The 19,179-nt window shown below is 41.3% G+C and overlaps 2 protein-coding genes across 4 annotated transcripts in view; both read right to left on the bottom strand.

Moving 5' to 3' along the window:
* mib2 (MIB E3 ubiquitin protein ligase 2) overlaps window positions 1-6,316 on the bottom strand; it is a 45,598-nt gene extending 39,282 nt beyond the window's left edge. The window contains exon 1 of one of the 2 annotated variants that reach the window (XM_079360353.1): window positions 6,143-6,316. The gene's annotated coding sequence lies outside the window, so the exon portion shown is untranslated. Of the gene's footprint in view, window positions 1-1,518; window positions 2,406-6,142 lie in introns of those variants that run through there. The other variant, XM_079360354.1, reaches the window with a different exon arrangement.
* A 3,094-nt stretch (window positions 6,317-9,410) lies between these two features.
* ubiad1 (UbiA prenyltransferase domain containing 1) lies at window positions 9,411-16,055 on the bottom strand. Of its 2 annotated transcripts, none has more exons than XM_079359226.1 (3): window positions 15,686-16,055; window positions 12,837-13,446; window positions 9,411-10,380 (listed from the first exon to the last, which is right to left on the bottom strand). In XM_079359226.1, exons 2-3 carry the CDS (start codon window positions 13,387-13,389, stop codon window positions 9,893-9,895), a joined length of 1,041 nt encoding a protein of 346 aa, XP_079215352.1. In that variant the 5' UTR covers window positions 13,390-13,446; window positions 15,686-16,055; the 3' UTR covers window positions 9,411-9,892. The 2 variants fall into 2 exon arrangements, with proteins under 2 accessions (XP_079215352.1, XP_079215353.1); XM_079359227.1 differs by having other exon boundaries at window positions 15,778-16,055.
* Between the last annotated feature and the right edge of the window lie 3,124 nt (window positions 16,056-19,179).

Below are 19,179 nucleotides of genomic sequence, written 5' to 3'. Positions count from 1 at the left end.
TGGACATTTTTAGCCTTCATTATAGAGGAGGACAGTGGATAGGGTCGGAAACCAGGGATAGACACGCGGGGCTGGACACACCTGGGACTATAGCCTCCATACATGGGGACACACGCACTGCCACAGCGGCCCCCAGCAGTGTGTTTTACACGCCACAGACAACGTTGCTCATGTTTTGAACATTTTCCATGTGATATTGTTTGTCATCACAACAGGTGAGACTCGTGTGGATGAGGCTTGTTAGAATGGATTCATTCACCTTGATCCTTTTGTGGGTAAATCTTTGAATTGTAACTTTACTACATCTGTGTAAGAGACCTGATAGCAGCAGAGTTCGGTTCGGATCGGAGCCAAGTGTCTGTTGTGAGCTGTGAAGGAAATGTGACTCTGACACTGAAGAAATGTGAATGTCTGACATGTTCAAGTCAAAGCCCATGTCTTCTTTCTAGCCTTATAAAGTTGTACCCACATGGACAGGAATTTGTGGGCTGTACTTTCTAGCAAGAGTATCAGCAACACCGCGTAGATGAATACTTGGCCAGTGATTGGAAGATCTTGGTCAGATGTTTGTAAGCACAGGGACAGTTTCCAGCTGTGAGGAGCATTTGTGAACGACCAGGTCGAGAGAATCTCTCCGGAGCAGTCCTCCCGAAACTATGGAGATATTTTACAGAGTGCATATATGTGAAAACAGCTATAATGCCAGAGTTTGATTATGTGCATGGAGATCGCAACAGTCTATGGCTGTGCGTCGATCGCAGGGTGAAGATCCTGATAATATCCTGCTGCGTTCTCTCACACCACCTCCCTCTGAGAAAAATACAAGGTGGCTGCCACACATGCAGCCCACCTGGAAAACTTCAGGAATTGTTCAGGAGCAGCACAGAATATGAACGCTAACTCAAAGAACACGGACCTACGGCGTGTGTCAGGTAGAGTCCCAGAGGACACCCTGAATACTGTAACTCCTCCCGTCACATCCTCACACATAAACAGCCAGAACTCAACACGCTTGTAACATTATTGCTGTGTCTGCATCTCAGGGCCTATCTTTCTTCTTTTTTTTTTCACTTTTAATCACCAACGGTCTGTTACACAAACAGCTACAGCAAGCCAGCCAGATGTCTGCCTGAGTGCTTAGCTTTACTACAGGCTGCAGTGACATGTGGCACAATCATAGCAGCATGGCCATGGAGGCACACCGGCTGCATGCATGTTGTCCTTGCAAAGACTTTCTTGATAAGTACATCGTGTATGAGCTAATACATTAACCAGTCAAAATAGAAGCAGCGGAACTTTGTTTAAATAAAAAAAAAAAGGAGGACATCTGAAATTAGGAGCGCTTATCTAACAAATCTAAAAGATGCTAACTGTAACAAATGCTGTTCCAGCTCCAAATATCAAAGCATCACCTCACTGGTTTCACTGTATTACAAGAAAGACATGCCGGGCACTGTCCAAAAGGACTGAAATGGCATCACTTGATAGAATAAAGCATAGCCGGTTTAGCTGGATTACCTGCTTGTTCAGTGATGTGCAGCAGGGTGAAAACAGAGATGTTCAAAATAGGGAAGAAGAGGAGGACGCTCCTACGTCCTGCCAAGCAAATGCATCAGATGCTGGGAAAAAGCTAAAAGAACCCAGCGAGATTTATAAAAAAAATTTTTTTTAAAACGCCTCCTCTGGGCTGAAGTCCCGTGCTGATGTGCTCCCTGAATGAACTGGCCGAGGAGGAGGAGGTGGAGGAGGAGGAGATACAGGGGGCGGAGGAGGACAGCAGCCAGGCCGGTATTCCAGAGATGAGATCGACAGTATTAAACAGTCTTAGAGAAATAGCATCCTGCTGTGCTAGCGAACAGCCTGGCCATGATGAGGAGATGAGGATGAGGAGAGAGCCCTGCTGCTGGAGGATGCAGCCAGCATTTAGTCTTTTGTGCCTTGTGTCAGCAAGGATTACCTCCGTGGAGGAGTAGAGGAGAGGAGAGGGAGGAGGATGGCCGGTGAGAGCGGCTGCTTGGCGATGAGCGCTGCATTCAGGTTGACGTTCCCACGTCCTCACAGAAAAACAGCCAAACGGCTCCTCGCTCCGCATACGACTCCTCTGATGCTGTAATCCATCACACCGGGCGACGCATGTGTCAGCGCCATGCGTGTGAAGCTGACACGCGCTGTTTACAGATCAATATGTAGGAACACATGCGCATCCCGCTCTACATAAGGACGTACAGCCCTCGTTCATAGCCTGCAGGGACACTGCTCGCTCGGCTGCCAATGAGCAGACAGGCACAGGACAGAGGGGAGGGGGAGGGGCGATACGTTCCAGGGGGAGGGTCTTGGTGTTGTTATTTTTTGGGGGGATGTGGAGGGGGGCTTCAGGGAGAAAAAAGGGGTGGGGTTGGAGGAGATTTTGATGAATGGGCACCTGCCGTGATCCACATTTTTTTTGTCGCAAACTGGTTTGTGCGACTGCTGCAGATGAGCTGGCAACGGTTTCCTCCAGACTCACAGTGTGTGTGTGTGTGTGTGTGTGTGTGTGTGTGTGTGTGTGTGTGTGTGTGTGTGTGTGTGTGTGTGTGTGTGTGTGTGTGTGTATCTCCAAAAGCTTTCCTTCGCCTTCAACAATACTCCTTAATGTGACCGCTGTGGGTGACGTTAACAATATGGTTTAAAAATGAAGCCAAAATGGCACTCTGTTGATGCTGGCACACACCCATGTATGTACAGATGGTAATGCCAGCACATGAACGGCCAATGAATGAACAGGAGCTGAAGAAGTGGCTGAGACACAAGCATGTTTATTACAAGTTTATTAAACCGCTCGCCCATCGCTGCTGCTGTCCATGTAATAGACTGGTCAACGTAGATCCTAAAGAAAACATGAGGCATTCATTCACACACAGCTCCTCTTCAAACAGACAGTGACACACACACACACATATTCATCATCATCATCATCATCAGCCTGACGGCACTGTTCAAATACAGCTTGATGCAACCAGGGAAGGAACACAAAGCTCAGACGTTGGGATATAAGTGCAAGGTGTGTCTGATCCACCAATCATTTCGGCAGGTAAAGCAAGCAAGCATTGTGGGAAATCTCTGGTATATTACAAAAGACTAGAGGGAACTGCAAACCTGCCTCAGACTACAAAATCCAACACAAACACTCACGGTTGTCGTCCTGCTCCATGTACTCTGGTCTGCATTACAAGCACGCAATCCTTGCTGCTCAGGCTGACTTCAAGTTTCACCTCCTGACAAATCTAATCCACCAAGACACAACAGAAAGCATGGCTCACACTTCATTCTTCTCTGACAGATACTATTATTGATTAAAATGTTGGATTGGATAAAGGTGAACAATTTAGTCGTTATACCAATCCAAATAGATTTCTTATTGACTCAAATTTAAAAAGAAATCTCCTGGAATAAGTTCTGCTTAAACAAGCGTCCCTGTGCTGTCATCAAGTCTGATGCTTCATATGATGCTCTGTTTAATAATTTTCCTTGTGTTCATCATTCAAAGCCTTTTTTTTTTTGCATTCGAATGGATTTCCCACATCACAGCTCATCTCTAAAACATTAATATCCAGTGTTAAACTGGAAATAAAGCAAGTGTCACTTCAGTGATCTTTGGCCGACACGAGACTAAAGATGAGATGCCGATGACGTGTTCCTCGTGAGTTTGAGTTCATAATTCACAAACTCAATAAAGAAGTAGTTCACTATTTTTTAAACATGGTTTCTAGCTGTGATATCTGCTGTTATCAGTCCACTAGTGTTATGAATGAAGTTTAGACTTCTTCCAACTCCTTTTCGGACGTGTACATCACATTTATATAGAAACATTTAAGAGCTTGTTTTGAATATCTCATTCGTTGTTTGTCCATATTACTTTTTTTTTTACATTTTCACTTCCTTCTCTTGTTTTTCTGTTCTTTTTGTTTTTACATGTTGGAAATGAAAATAAATGAATGGATGAAAATGTTCAGATATTACTATACTGGCATCTAGGAGGGAAAAATTATGTTTGCAACTTAAACAACCATCTTTGTAAATTACAACTACACTTGCTTATGACAACTGAAAAGATCGTGGAATAGGAAGTGTAAGTCCATTGCCGTCTCAGCTCACAGCGAACTTCTTCTGGTCTAAACATAAACAAGACAGGAATCGAAACTTAAGAGGTCAAACTGGCCGCTGCTGCGTTGTTGTTGTGAGAGAAGACAGCACTTCCACATAGCATGTTTCTCAATGTCTGCAGATATACCAAGGTCAACTTATGATTTAAATCAGAAGACATCTCAACTATTGGTCCTTTAAACTTTGTATGGCGACATGTAATCTTCAGCTTTCCTTATAAACAAACCTGTGTCTCAGCCAGAGAAGCTATTTTCTATTGACATGTAAACTTGATATTTTCTCAATAAGCACAGTGTAGGTTTCACAGGATGTGAAACCAGTTAGCATTCTGATAAACGTGCACTTTCAGATGGAAGTTTGTTGAGTTAAAACTGGATCATGTCTACAGAACACGCTCGACACATAGAGTCAACGTATAAAGAGAGTGTTTCCTCCTAAAGTCTCATCAGTTAATAAGAAACACGCTCTGAGACAAAAGAGTAACAAGAATTTATGAGAAAAGGTCTCCTCAGAGAATTCACACTAAAATACAAACACAAACAAAAAAGGGCCCCAGGTTTTTTCCACAACTGCCTCTAAATTGCAAACAGAGGGATGGGCACAGAAGTACACTCTTTTTAAAAGCTTATAAAAGTCTTACCTTGAAAACTTCCACGCAAGATTCTCCCCATTTCTCCAAACTAGCAATCAACACATCACCTATAGGTTTCTTTGATACACTACTGGTCACTAGTGGTGTGAGTCAGCACTTGAAGCTGTGTGTGTTTAAGATTTGTTGAGTGAAGAGGGGACATCAAGACAAAGAAACACAGATAAACTTTGCTCCCAGAGTGGGTGTGGCTGCGAGCGATCCTGGCTATGACCAGCTGCAGCTCCAGTGTGAGGCAGCTGCTGCTGCTGGGCTCGGCTTCAACCACCACCAAATGACCGGAGAGATGACAGGTGAGGTCCCATGTGTCATCGACAGCATACTGTCATACTTCCAACACATGCCAGTCCTGTGCTGCATTCAAGGACCCAGAGACCACCAGTACTCCCTCCAGGAGTGATGCAAAGGGTGACAATGTCTGTTCACCCTGTACAACGTTATGTAAAGTGCCGACTGCTAAAATGACCAATGATGACAGGAACACTCAAACACCATTCATACACTGCTAAACCTGCTCGTCAAGTAAAAACTCAGACACTTCCTGCACACCGTTTGAAGCGGATGTTTCCTCTGATCGGACTGCACAAAAAAGATATTCTGATGTTGGCTGTCAAAGAAAGACAATATTTGGTCCACCTGTTCTAAGTCTGACTCTGAATGCATAAAAATAAAGTTCATTTTGTTATGCAACTTCTATTGTGTTCTTTATACTATGTGCATTTTTCCAAAGATAGACAGTTTAGAAAATATAAATAAATAATAATGCCTTGCTAACAATAGCTCAATATATTATATAAATATAGGGTATGGTCATCCCTGTATCACAGCTCTAAGTCATCGTTCTAAAAATGATCCACATGTCGTAGGTCCGGTTGTTTTAAAAGCTATTTATATAATTTAAAGGGGAATATTTGTACCATATTGAAGGACGAAACATATAGGTTAAACAGCACAATACATAGCCACCTGTATGTTGAGTCAGAGCTAAAGTATCTGTTTGTCAAATAAGCAGCAAACATTTAATCTGCGTTACATCCGCCTCTTAAAACCCCAATAATAACACTTCACTTCATTATTATTGACATATCTGACAGTGACAGGAAACTTGACACGTTGTCTTCACCGAAAAGAGCCGGTGCAGGGTGCCTCGGATGCAAATATATAATAAGCAAGCAACAGTATAATATCATTATGATGACAAAAACATCAAATTGTTCAAATTGATCACACAGTTCATCGTGGCGTGAAAGGACACTAGCTCGTCTCACGTCCACGCTAGCTTAGCTAAACGCATGTTTGTCCACCCTTTATTGATATAATAATTATTTATTTCACGTTGTAGCTACTTACCGGGTCTTTGTCACGACTGTTTACTCTGTGGGAAAAAGTAAATCCATGTTGCCGTCCACAACTAACGCGGACATTTGGCCTATTTTAGGACAAATAAGCATTTACTACATCTGAAGGTTTTGCAGTCCGCAGCCATGACAACACGCCCATGCATTGCGTCACTACTAATGCTGCCTTCAGGTGCTCCTCGGAATAATCAAAACTAAGCCTGAACTCAACTAGTAAGCAAGTACAGTTTATTTATACAGTACTTTTCAGCGACAAAGGTCACACAGTGTTTTTGTTTGTGTCATATTTTATTTTTCCTAGTTGTTACTGTTATAGTTGGACGTGTGTGTGTGTGTGTGTGGTTATTTATGTCAGGTGTTTGTCATTTTGTTTTCCTCTGTTGTAAAAAAAAAAAAATATTGGACCAAAAAAAGTTATTATTATTACTTTTGTCTATACTTTATTAATTTAGTATAAAAAATATAATGTATGAAATGAATTATGTTTGGATTGCACTATACATACAAAGTTGCAAAACAAACAAAAAACCCAGTGTTTTAAATCAACAAAAAAAACATACTAACTTAAAGAAAAAAAAAAAACTTAATGAACCAGCATTATAAAAACCTGCTATAATCAGGAACACATGGCAGAGTAAACCATTGATCAATGGGTAGACTGGGTGGAACCGGTTACTTAGGCCTGTCTAAACATCAATGTTTTGAATTTCTTTTTAAAAGACTCCACAGAGTCAGAAAGACGTCGTGAGATGGGCATGGATTGGTGATTGACTGATTGGTGTCATGGAGTCAACCGCACAATCACCACGAGTCTTAAAATGTGTTTGTGGGGCAGACTGCAGGTGTTGGGGTTTTGACCTCTCGAGGTTTGATTTACCTATACGAAGGGGCAAAAAACTCTCACAGGTAGGCAAGAATATTCTTTACATCATCTTTTTAGCTATAGTGAAGAAAAGAATGCAACATGGGTGCCAGTATTTTCAGTGTGATGCAAAATGAAGTTATTAGAAATGCATTACTTGAATTTCCCTCGGGATCAATAAAGTATCTATCTATCTATCTATCTATCTATCTATCTATCTATCTATCTATCTATCTATCTATCTATCTATCTATCTATCTATCTATCTATCTATCTATCTATTAATCATAAAAGTAATTAAAAAATATAGGCTCTCTATTACTGTTCGTATGCCTTTCTGTTCAATCTATGTAAGTAAATACCTGCTTGGAAAAACACTCTCAGATTAGATTAATACATAAGTGACATAAGCAGTCAAAGTTTACTTCTACATATATGATATTAAATAAAAGAAACCATTTGTTTTTCACTTGAGAGTTGTGACACGTTTGATCCTCCTTCTCATCCCGCAGAGGAAGCATTGTCACAGTAAACAGTAAACACAGTAGGCTACAACAAGATAAGTAGCCTACAACAACATAACAGGGAAAATAATTAAACAGGGCAAAAAGCTATTAAAATATTGTTTGATATGCAGTATAACAATAGGAACAACTCTTATACCACTGAGGAATTAACATACATAGTTTTAATTATTAATGCTGTAATTTTAAAAAGTGCAAAATAGCAATCTGTACAAATCCGTTAAAATACATAAACCAAAGAAATATATGGGTCTGTGAGTTTGTTTTATATGGAAATGGAAAATTTTACACAACCACCCTTGAAATTGCAAACAAGCTGTCAATCTTGTTTTATAATCAAGTTAAATAAATCTAAGTTCAGTGAGGAGACACATTTTCAACATGACTGAATATAATAATTACCATATAGCTCAGCTGTTATTTTCTTTCCAAATGTAAATGTCTTTTATAGAAACACAGACATAATGTATGTCTTCTTAATACGTTGATTTGACTTTTTACAATATTTACAGCATGAGTTATTAGCCCCACTTGTCTAATAATAAACACCTTCAGAAAATCCCAAATACAGGTAATCATTAAAATAATTACATTGATGTCTGAATGAGCTTCTCATTTGAATTAAGTGTTAAAGTTTAATGTTCACACACACTGAACAATTCAGAGGACACTCAGCAACGTCAGGTAACTTTTTCAACAAAACATATGGTTAGTTGTTGATATGACTTGTTGGTATTATAAGTTTTAGTGGTTATTTTAAGACAAGCCATGAGATGACATGAAGATGATGATCGTGTATTGGCTTGATTTTATTTCTTATAATGACGAATTATAATAAAAACACAGAATAAATCAGAGAATTGGGATATATATATTTCTGACCCCGAAGACAGAACATTTTAGGTGAATTACAGAGAACCTGTGAAGGTTTCAGTGTAGGCTGGCTAAATGTCTGTCCAGTACCGCCCCCTGCTGGTAAGAGATCCTGCTACACTAACACAACTTAGTAACACTTTTGAATGCAGGGAGTGTACTCACTTTCCCTTTTTAAATCCTGTTACCCCTTGTTATTAGTTTGGACACTTGATTTATTTAAATGAAATAAGTTACCCTGTGACTGAACTGTGTCACTCACGTCACAGATTGTGTAAAAACTAACAAAAAAATATGGAAATAAAACCTTTTTCCGGAGTGTTTATTCCCTGCACATTTGAAAACACAAAGAAATAACCCTGAAAACATTTTTAAACCATTGTGTTCTGTCTCTTTACACACGAGAAACGTGGAATTGTATTCATTTCTAATAGTCTCTGGTTAATATCTGATCGCTCCCTGACAACACATTTAATGACAGCTCTTCTTTACACTTGTATTTTAATAAACGTTTTTCTGTATTTGTATTAGATTTTTTTAAGCTTCTATCTAGACCAAATTAATGTTTATTGATAGTTGATATTGATTGATAGAATGGGTTTTTTTTTGTCACGAATCGAAACTCAAAGACAAGTCCTTGTAACACACCTGAGTCTCATCAGCCCGACAGTCAGAAAACATCACAGTAATGTGAAGACTGAAACTGTTTCTTTATGCATTACATTAACGCTCACTGGACTTTACATTTACTTTCTTTAATGCACCCTTTGTACATTTTTTTTTAATTCTTTGACATTTCATTTTTTATATTGGTGATTGCATTGCTTGTTTTATTTTATTGAAGTACTAGTTATTTTATCCTTGTTTTTCTTTCGCACCAATACACCAAGACAAATTGTGCCGCATGTTTAACTGAGTGTAAAACAGGTTTTTTCTTCTTATAAAAAGCTCTGTAACATCTATGAAGATTGGAAAAAGATCCAAATTAAAGACACAGTACATCAGCATCTGTGAGTTTTATTACAATTCAACAAAATACTATTTGGCTCTCCAAAATGAAACATAAAAAAGAACTTCAGCGGTGTGTACCGTACAAAGTGTAATGTTGACAATTTAGTAATGATGCTTTATTGATGTTTTTAAGCCGTTAGTGTTTGGACCTGTGTCAGAAACAACAGCATCACCAGGCATCAGAGGGTTTATTGTCTGCTTACATGATGAAAATGTTGCCTACCTCGACACTGTCACACCAACATTTCTTACTTTAAGCAACATGTTACAGCGGGCTTAATACTGAACAAATAATCAGTCCGATTATACCTTCAGTGTCAGAGGAGGAGCTAAACTAAATCTCTGTTCAACATATAAATTAGACAATAAATTAAAGCCAATGAAAGCTCTCAGAAAACTTTGTACAAATACAAACAGGTACATTAACTAGTCTGTATTAAAGGGATATTTTTTCAATTTGAAACCTCAATCATCACAGGAGCGGGAGGCTGCCAGGAGGCGCCAGAATGATCCCGAACACGTAGAAAAGTCCCATGAGCAGGTTGAGCTTGGCTGTTTTCTGAGGGATCTTGGCGTAGCACCGGCTGCGGAACTGCTTCTCCAGGGGGAAGGCCATGGGCAGCGTGAGCAGAGGCAGCGCCATGCTGATGGTGTAACGGGTGGCGAGGATGCAGAAGAGCACGTAGGGGACGAAGAGCAGGAGGTTGTAGAGGACGTAGGACAGCGTGGCGCCTATGAGGATGGCCAGGGTGACGATGCCCGCCTGCTTGTCTGAGTCCATGTCTCTGGTGTTGTTGCTGTGGAGGATGGCTTCTGTGTTGAGGGCCAGCGGGACGGCGTAAACCAGCGGCAGCACGGAGAGATAGCCCACCTGCACCGCATGAGCGAACATGACCGCCAGAGGGCCAAAGGTGATGAGGATGACCACGTCGCCCAGAGCGACGTACTTGAGGCCGATGCCTGAGGACGAGAGAGAAAAAGACATTCATTTTCTTTCAACAAAGGGTCGGGAGGCTCTCATTGGTTTTTATTCTTGGATGTCTTTGGCTGGAGATCTCAAACCTACAGGACATGCAGATTAAAGTACGTGTGGTTCTTAAGTATATTCATCTTCCATGTGTGTGTTTTATAGCCATTTAGCTCTGATAAAGAGCGGCATTCCTTGAAGCGTCACTTTGGTGATACAATAGAAACCTGTTCTTTGGTTTTAATGTTTTTCTCTCTCTCTCTCTAAACGCCAGAAACAGTCGGGACAGATGGCTGTTCAGCACGAGTCTGGTTCGACCCGAGGTTGCCGCCTACATGTACTGATAGGACATTCTCTATGACACAGCAACGTTGCTAAATGTTGCCAATATTTTGCTCACGGTGGATTTTGTAAAAGCATTCCGAGAGATCGTGCGTCATGAACTGGAGCTACAGAAATGAGGATTGTTTGAATGGACCCTATACGACTACAAATATGGAGGTTAGTATTGTTATTGAGCTGGTGCTGAAATGTACATTTCTTATTTCAGTCATTTTAATCCCACACAGTCGGGGGTCTTCATATACCCACCAGAATTATGCCTTTTTTAACTTTGTTAATTTATTGTCAGCACTTTGGTCAGCTGTGGTTGTTTTAAAGTGCTTAATTAAATAAAGTTGGATTGGATTGGATACTGAACTGTGTCATGTTCCCCCTTTAGAGCTGTGGGACCCACTACTAACACCTTCAAGCAATCCGGTAAAAGTGACAGAACAAAGAAATGACATAAAACAAACATTTAAAAAGCACTTCATAGAATTATTGACACTTTTTTTTCCCCTGGCACAGAACAGCGACCCGCTGAAAACGGCTCCACGGCCCACAAGTCGAGACCCGCTGTTTTTGGCTCCAAACATGTTTCACTAAAACCGATTTCTCAGGCTGACAAATGATGAAACACTTTCTCCGTCGCTGAGCCGGTCAGTGCTCGCCTGATGCAGACGTCAAATCAAAGAGTAATGGTGTTTGATAATCGTGATGTGAACATCAAGGAGAAACACTTGAGATTCTGATGTCAGCCCTCGAGTCGTCTCTGTGAACACACGTACAGGCTGTCCTGACAGAATGAGAGCTCGCTGTCCTCACCCGTTAAAGATTTCATTCTTTGCTTTGTGATATTAGCCTCCCAATTTCAAACATGACATGGAGTGCAACATCGTGAAGGGAAATTCACTGAGCAGAGAGCGTGGGATCCAGCGTGCTGTCAGGACGCGGTGCTCGGAGACTCCAGACTCCTTCTGATGTGTGCTCTCCACACACACACGCTGATGAACTGACTCTTCTTTCAGAGAAGAACTTCAGCTCATGAAGAAATGTAGCACGTCAGTGTCATGTCTGAAAAACACACACACACACTTCCCCCAAACTGACCGAACATGCAACTGGAAGCGTCGGCCATAAGAGGAACGTGATGTTACAGCGTTTCCTCACTCCATATCTCGCCACGCTTAAAAGGCACCGTGCTGCAGAAGGTTTCACATCTGACACATCAGTGCACGAGAGGTACAAATGAAAGTCTTTCAGAGGTCACCATCTGAAATCCTTGACATTGTTCTTCTCATTCTCTCCCTCTGAGGATGAAGGTCTGTACACCTGTCTCAACTTTCTTCCTCAGTTTAGTTGAAAGGTTCTTGGTTTGACTAGCACTGTGTGTGTGTGTGTGTGTTGTGTTGTGTTGTGTTGTGTTGTGTTGGTTCTCAGTCATCCAGGTCCTGGTACTTTTGAAGCTTGATCCAAAGGCAGCTGGACCTCAGCTCTCCTTCTGAAGTGAAGATGGCCTTCATTCAGAGGGGAGCCGAAACAGCTTCAAGATCTCTAACAAAGTCCAGTAGCCTTCGGATCAAGCTTTGAAGACCGTGTGTGTGTTTGGCCTGGAGTCGCTCCAACCTTCAGCGATTTCTACGGCCTGCACTACAGACTTTTTTTGCGTGTTAGCTGTTTTTTTCTTCTTCCAGGTATAACATCTTTATTTTCTGCTCATCAAAGGGTTGAACTGAATGTTTTCTTTTGTTGTGGCTATAACAGCATGAATCCCAAACTATTTGCCCTAAAGGGTGACAGAAATGTTCCGTTTTGGGTGAGCGGAGCTTTCCACTGTAGCGAGTACATACTCTGTCCAAAGAAAGACGTGCTCAGCAGTGTTTGTTTCTGTAAAAACACATGACAGAGTGAACACTATGGGAAACATGAATGTGCTGCGTGCACTTTCCTGGCCTCGTGCAAAGGTTCCAATCTTTATACTGCCAACCTTTGGTTGCACATGGAGCCACCGACATGCAGCGACGCCAGGCGAAACATAAACTCTGTGATGTGTTGGTGGTTTAATTGACTGGGACAGCAGTTGGACATCGAATGGGCAATCTAAGAGTTAGGTTCATATGTTACTCACCTCCCGTGTATAAAAAAGAGCTGGAGAGTCCACCAAAGTAAATAAGGGCTAGGTGCTCCAGTCTCAGAGTAGACAGGAAGTAGAGCAGAGTGGCGCACACGCATCCCAAAGAATACAACAACGCTCCGAACATGACAACATCCTGCGGCGCCAAGATTTCATCCACAAGAGTCCTATCGTCACTCTTCTTGTGGTCGATCCCTTTGGAGAAGTCATAGTAGGTGTTCACGAGGTTTCCCGCCCCGTGAACCACGAGGACCGCCACCGCGCAAACCATGAGGATGACCAGGTCCACAGAGCCGTCCAGTTTGTACGCCAAAGCGCTGCCGAGCGCCACCGGCGTGAGCGAGGCACTGAAGCTCCAAGGCCTCAGCGCGAGAACGTAGGCCGCACACTTGTGCCTCACATCCAAGGCAACGCGGGCCATCCTGGACGTGTGGGTTTGGCCTGGAGAGTGGGCGGTCAGAGCAGTCTGCCACTGTTGGCCATTGTGACCATTTGACCCGTGCAGTACGAATGTTTCTGCCCTGCTTTGTTTCTGCTCTTTGGCCATTCCTGTGTCTACAGAGTCTACAGATAGAGCGATAATCCAATCGTCAGCCTGGCGTTCCTGCAGCAGTGGGAAAAAAAACAACCCATGAGGATCAAAATGACAGTTTAGACATTCATGTATCACAGCCCTGAGATACACTTTACTAATTCATGTTCAAACATCCAGCCTGTTATTGAAAAATGATTCATTTTGGAGTCTGTTGTATAAAAAAAAAAACAACACAAGTGATTTAATGATGAGGGATAAAGTTCGACATTATTACAGCAGACGTGCAGCTTCCACGTTCACCATTAATCATTCCTGAAGACAGAAAGAAACAAGAGGCCACTTATCAAAACATTTTACATACAAAATAAAAAGCTTTAACATTTCATCAAGTCTGTGTCTTCTTACAAAGTATTGTAATTGTATTGAAGCTTAAAAAGCAGAAGTGGGGGGTCCCACACTTTTCAGCCCAAGACCGTCTAAATAAGAGTGCCAGAGAGTAGGGGTAGGAGCAGTAGAGTAAGTTCTGTATCATTCAGTCACAGCTGGTTAGAGGGGGCATTGTAAAGCAGCCTATAGTTTCTCTCTCTGACTCAGTGCTGGAACTTTAAAGGGGACATATTATTATTATAAAACCCACGTTTACAGTGTTTTTAAACATTAATTACCTGAGTGTCTATTAACCCACATAATTTGAAATAAATCCACGCGGTCTGCATAATTCTTACCACACAGAGAAAAATGCTACGTTTCAAATTTTCTCAGTTTGTGACATCATAAATGGGATTCTGGTAAAGAATATCCCCTCCCCTGGTTTCTCCACCCCCAGCCAACGAGCAAAATTGTCTCTACAGACGGTACGTTCCAGTTCTCTTGTTTGCAAATCACCTCGGTCCTCTGCCGAACCGGAAGTAGTTTCTGAACCGCCATGTTGAGAATCGTCCCAAAGCTCTTATAGTGAACGGAGGAGAGAGGATCGAGGAGGCAAATCTGAGGAGCGATGACAGAGGAGACACGAGAGCTGACTTCACAGAAGTCTTTTCACTGACAGACACGCGCCATTCTCGTATATCACTCATTGATTGGACGCTGCAGAGGATCAGACTTCAGTGAAACTTCTCAACATGAGCAGAGTTTAATACGGGAGAAAAGACGGACATTAAAAAGATGCTAAACGGAGCGTGGGACATTTAAACAGAAGATGAACATCAGTGAGTTTGTAAAGAGTCGCTCTGTGATGAGCTGGGATTAAAAAAGAGTCTGACGTGAAGATTAACAACCAAATATGAAGCTATAACTTCTATAAAATCAATACATCCTTCATGTTCTGTTCAAAATCTGTTCATTTTACATTTACACTTATTTATCTTCAGAAAGTTTCATTTAGATTCTAATCAATCATTTTCAGTATCCCTGACAAAAGGAAATCTTTTAGTCAGTAGAAATTGTCCTTTTGGTTCGAAGCAGAGTGCAGGTTGTTCTTCAGGTGTTTGTTATCAGGTAAAGAGACTAAACATTGAAACTGTGTGTATTTGATTAGTCTATTTGTGCGGACATAAACAGCTGTTAGGCTGACTGACAGCGGAACGTGATCAGCTGATGTCGCGTCATGTGACGCAGTCGAGGAAAGGACGTTTCATGCCTCTTAAAACTGATTTCCTCAGTCCTCTCTCCTCGGCTTCGTTTCCTCCGTGCATCTCTGGTGGGCGGGACTAAGACGCAAGTGGAGGAGACAACTTGGAGGACAATCGATGCAAATAAGAGAACCGAAACGCAGCCAGAGAAGTGACGTCTACCGGGGAAACTCAGGGGGCAGGGTCATTGCATTTAAAGAGACATACACACCAAAACAGAGCGTTCTGGAAGCTGGTTTCTACGGGGTCACAATCCTCCTCTGGTGCTTGAGTCATGTTATATTTGGAACAAATCACAGCACATATGTTTAATTCAGAGCTCAGGAAACTGTTTGAAAAGATTTAAACAAAAAATAATATGTCCCCTTTAAATAGAAAAAAAAGTGAAGAGGTGCAGCCTGGCTGTCTCTGTGGATTCGGGATAAAGAGGGAGGTTTCAGTGCAGAACAAGCAGAGGATTGTTTCTCCTGCCAACACACGTGTTTTATATTGAAATACCACCTACACTCACATTCTGCAGGGTGTCATTTCGGAAAAAAAAACCTACACACTTGCCTCCTACAAAAGGGCACCAGACCCGGGAGGGGGGAACAACCTCAGACTAACTCCTGAGATTAAGGGATTAAAGCTAAATGGCTAGCCGCTGAGCTAACGCTGTGTGCCTGCAGCTCTCTTACCTGTCTCGTCTTCACCTGCGTCTCTCTCCGTTTAAAAACATACTTCAGTGCCCGCTGAGCCAGCTAAGAGGAGAGAAGGTGAGTCGGCTTACGTGTCAGCTTCGAGGGGACTTGACTGGCTGGTCACTGTAAACCCTGCTGCACCTGACGGGCGCCATTTCCTCCGCGCGAAGTGCAGCGTCGTAAGGAGGTCGAAGAAACAACGTGTCGCACAAAGGTTCCGACCGCTCAGGTCTCTTCCCCTCCTTTTTCATTTACAGTCTGCGGTTCTTCCTGCACATTAAATGATGGCACTGTTCGAAAAACCAAGATAATAAAGGAAGTAAACGCTTGAAAATGAAGAGAGGCTTTTAAAATATAACAAAAATAATAGAATTGTCAATAGCAACAGAGGATTTAATTCCAGGCACGCTTCTAGGGTCTGCTAGGCAAACATCATTGGGGGCCCCTCCAACCAGCATCCATTAATAATTTCACAGCAATAGTGCACACAGGGCATTGAGAGTGAGTGCTGTCAGACGGGGCCCCATTAGGGAGATTTCCTGCTGTCATTGCAAAATTTGCACATTTTGAGGCACTGCTGTGGTTTAAGGTTTGTCAGCTGTTGGGGGCCCCACCACTGGCCTGAAACCCCAAGCAGTTGCCTGCATTCCACTGTTGACAAGCAACGCCTGTTGACATGACGTGTACGGAAATATTTCAGGTTATATAAATCTAACACTCTAATCCTTAACATGGCACATTTAAAAGGAAATATTTTTAAACAATAAGGTTTCAGTTTTCCTGGATCAAAGTTTCTATTCAGATGAGTTGGTTTAAAATGGTCCTTTATCCACTAAACTGGCTGCTACATGTTTGGATAAAACAAAATGTTATGCTGCATTATTATAAAATTCAACGATTAAGCTGTCTTTACAGGACCACGGTGATTTATCCCATTTGCACTCAAATGTTTTTAGGGGAGAAACACTTGAAAATAGCTAAGTGCTTAGTTGTTGTTGTTTTTTTTAACGCCTTTTATAGAACAGAAATTTTGCACATTACAGTACATGACAGTCAAGTTCGCTGTGAAGTTTCACCTTAACTGGGATTTTGGTCTACCAAAAAGTAAACCTAGCCAACAAGCTAACACAAATGAGCTCTGCTGCACATTTAGTGAGAGGAATAATAGTTATAAGAAGGCTAGGACAGTTTATTTATATATCACCTTTCAGACACCAGGCAATTAAAAGTGCTTCACACCGGAACTTAAATCATTTCAAACATTTTGTGAGATAATAATAAAATACAATTCTAAGATGATAACAATTCACAGGGAGAAAAAGTTGAGGCTAAAAGACTAAGTCAAAAGAAGATTTAGAGGCAAAGAAGTTGAATAAGTAGGCTTTGTTTCAAATTTGACCTGTGGCTCCTTTCCTGCATGTCTTCGCCCACTCTCTCTCTTTCCCTGATTTCAGACTTGATCCATTGTCCTACAGTATCTTTACAATAAAGGCATGAAAAGCACCAAAATAAATCTCACAAAAAATAAATAAATAAACCATATTTCTACTTTAAAAAACCTGTTAGTAAAACAAAGCAAGTAAAATGTCTTTAATAACAGACACGGTGGTTTGTTTAAAAGCAACATTGAACAGAAATATTTTGGGCCCTGATTGAAATGTTTCAACTGTTTTAGCACACCTCAGATACTCTGGCAGAGGTAGAACAAACTAATAGTTTCAACAAATGGAAAACTGTCCGAAAATGCAGCTGAGTGGGTGGAAGTGAATCTGCAAGAGTCCAGGAAGCTGATATGATTTAGATCAAAGATGATTGAGTCATCTTACAGGTTTTTATTGGGCAATGCAAAAAGGTGCATTTTTTATTTTTTTTTATTTTTTTGGGGGGGGGGTGAAGTAGCTTATCATGGCTTCTGTTTTACAAGGGTATGACTTTAAATTTCAAGTGATAAATCAAGTAGATTAGTTTTAAACCATGAGCTACAATAACAGTATTGTGTTCTTATATTTTTTTTAAAAAGGCGGTGATACTTAAAAATAATATGCTCAGGGTTTTAGAGATTAATTACTATAAATAAAAGGTTAATATTTTCTGCGTCAGTTTAAAGCTCCTTTTTCACAGCAGGCATTTTCACTTCTCACCAGATGGCTCCCTTTAATGTAAGCCAAGTCAGAGAAGATGCCAAGGCCCTGAAACTGAGATTATGATATGCAGCTTTCTATGATGTCATTCGTTTTAGCTGACTTTTCTTTTTTTAAAGGTTTATTTTGGGCCTTTATTTGAGTGATCGGCACAAAAGATAAAGTCAGAAATCAGGGCGAGTGGGAAAAGGAGCCACTGATCGGATTGGAACCAGTGTACCCCAATTGGAGGACTGTATAGCCTCCGTACATGGGGCAGGCGCTCCACTAGGCTACCAGCAGATAACGCATTTTTGATAACAAATCAAAATGTTGGTTGTGAACAAAGCGTAGTGGTAATGATTACTTTACCTTCCTTCATGCAGCTGCTTTGACCCTTTGGACTCCTTTGGTTGTTTAATATGGGACTGAAAAAGAAGCTCAAACAATAATCTACTTTGAAGCAGACACACATCATTGAATACTCTCATCTTAAAATGTTTTATCCACTCACGTTTGCCACGCTGCAGAGTGACACATGTTGCAGCTGCTTTCTTTAGGGACCTCATTATTGTCCACCATATTTCAGTTTGTTATTGCGGTGTGGAAAGAAAGAGAACTGCTTTGTCTTTTTGGGAATTGTTTAAGACATTTAATTCAATAATCATCCCTGTGAGTCTTTCAACTTTGTTGACAACTGTGGTCCAAATAATGATGATAATTAAGTCTTCTCAGTCTTTGCTCATTATTCTCTCTATCCAAAAATAATAATATATCACATTTCTACTCCACTTTGGAGGAACTTTTTTTAATTATAGCACATTCTACCTTACTGAAGGGTAAGGTGTCATTTCCATGTACTCCCCTCTACAAATGGCATCTCTGCAAACTAAATCAGACCGATTGCCAACACAAGGAATCATTCATCAAACTCACTGTGGACCCAGAAATGTTCCTTTCTGAACTGTATCACTTGCTCACAGTTGGAGAGGACACAACTGAAATGTTTTTCAAATGTCCATCATTTAAAAAATTAAAGAAAAGGAAATGACTGCATTCACAGAAAGCTTCATAATGCAGTGCAGCTGCACTTCTGTGAAGTTAAATATTGCATTGTAAGATGAAGGAATGGTACACTGGATTCTTGTTTTGTTCTGCTAAGTACAAGTTTGGACAGAATATAATGTGAAACAGTCCAGTGTGGTGCCATGAGTTGTTTTCATCTGTGTTGTTGTTGTTGGTGTGTGTGTGTGTGTGTGTGTGTGTGTGTGCACACTGTGAAATACATAGAAGACTAAGTACTTTTTCCCCCTGCAGCCTTACATAACCCTCAAAAGAGCATGTTCAAAAGCAGCCATCTGATTCTGCTTT

Source organism: Symphodus melops, assembly GCF_947650265.1.
Source record: "Symphodus melops genome assembly, chromosome: 13".
NCBI classification, from domain to species: Eukaryota; Metazoa; Chordata; class Actinopteri; order Labriformes; family Labridae; genus Symphodus; species Symphodus melops.
This window is presented reverse-complemented; position numbering and strand designations above follow the sequence as displayed.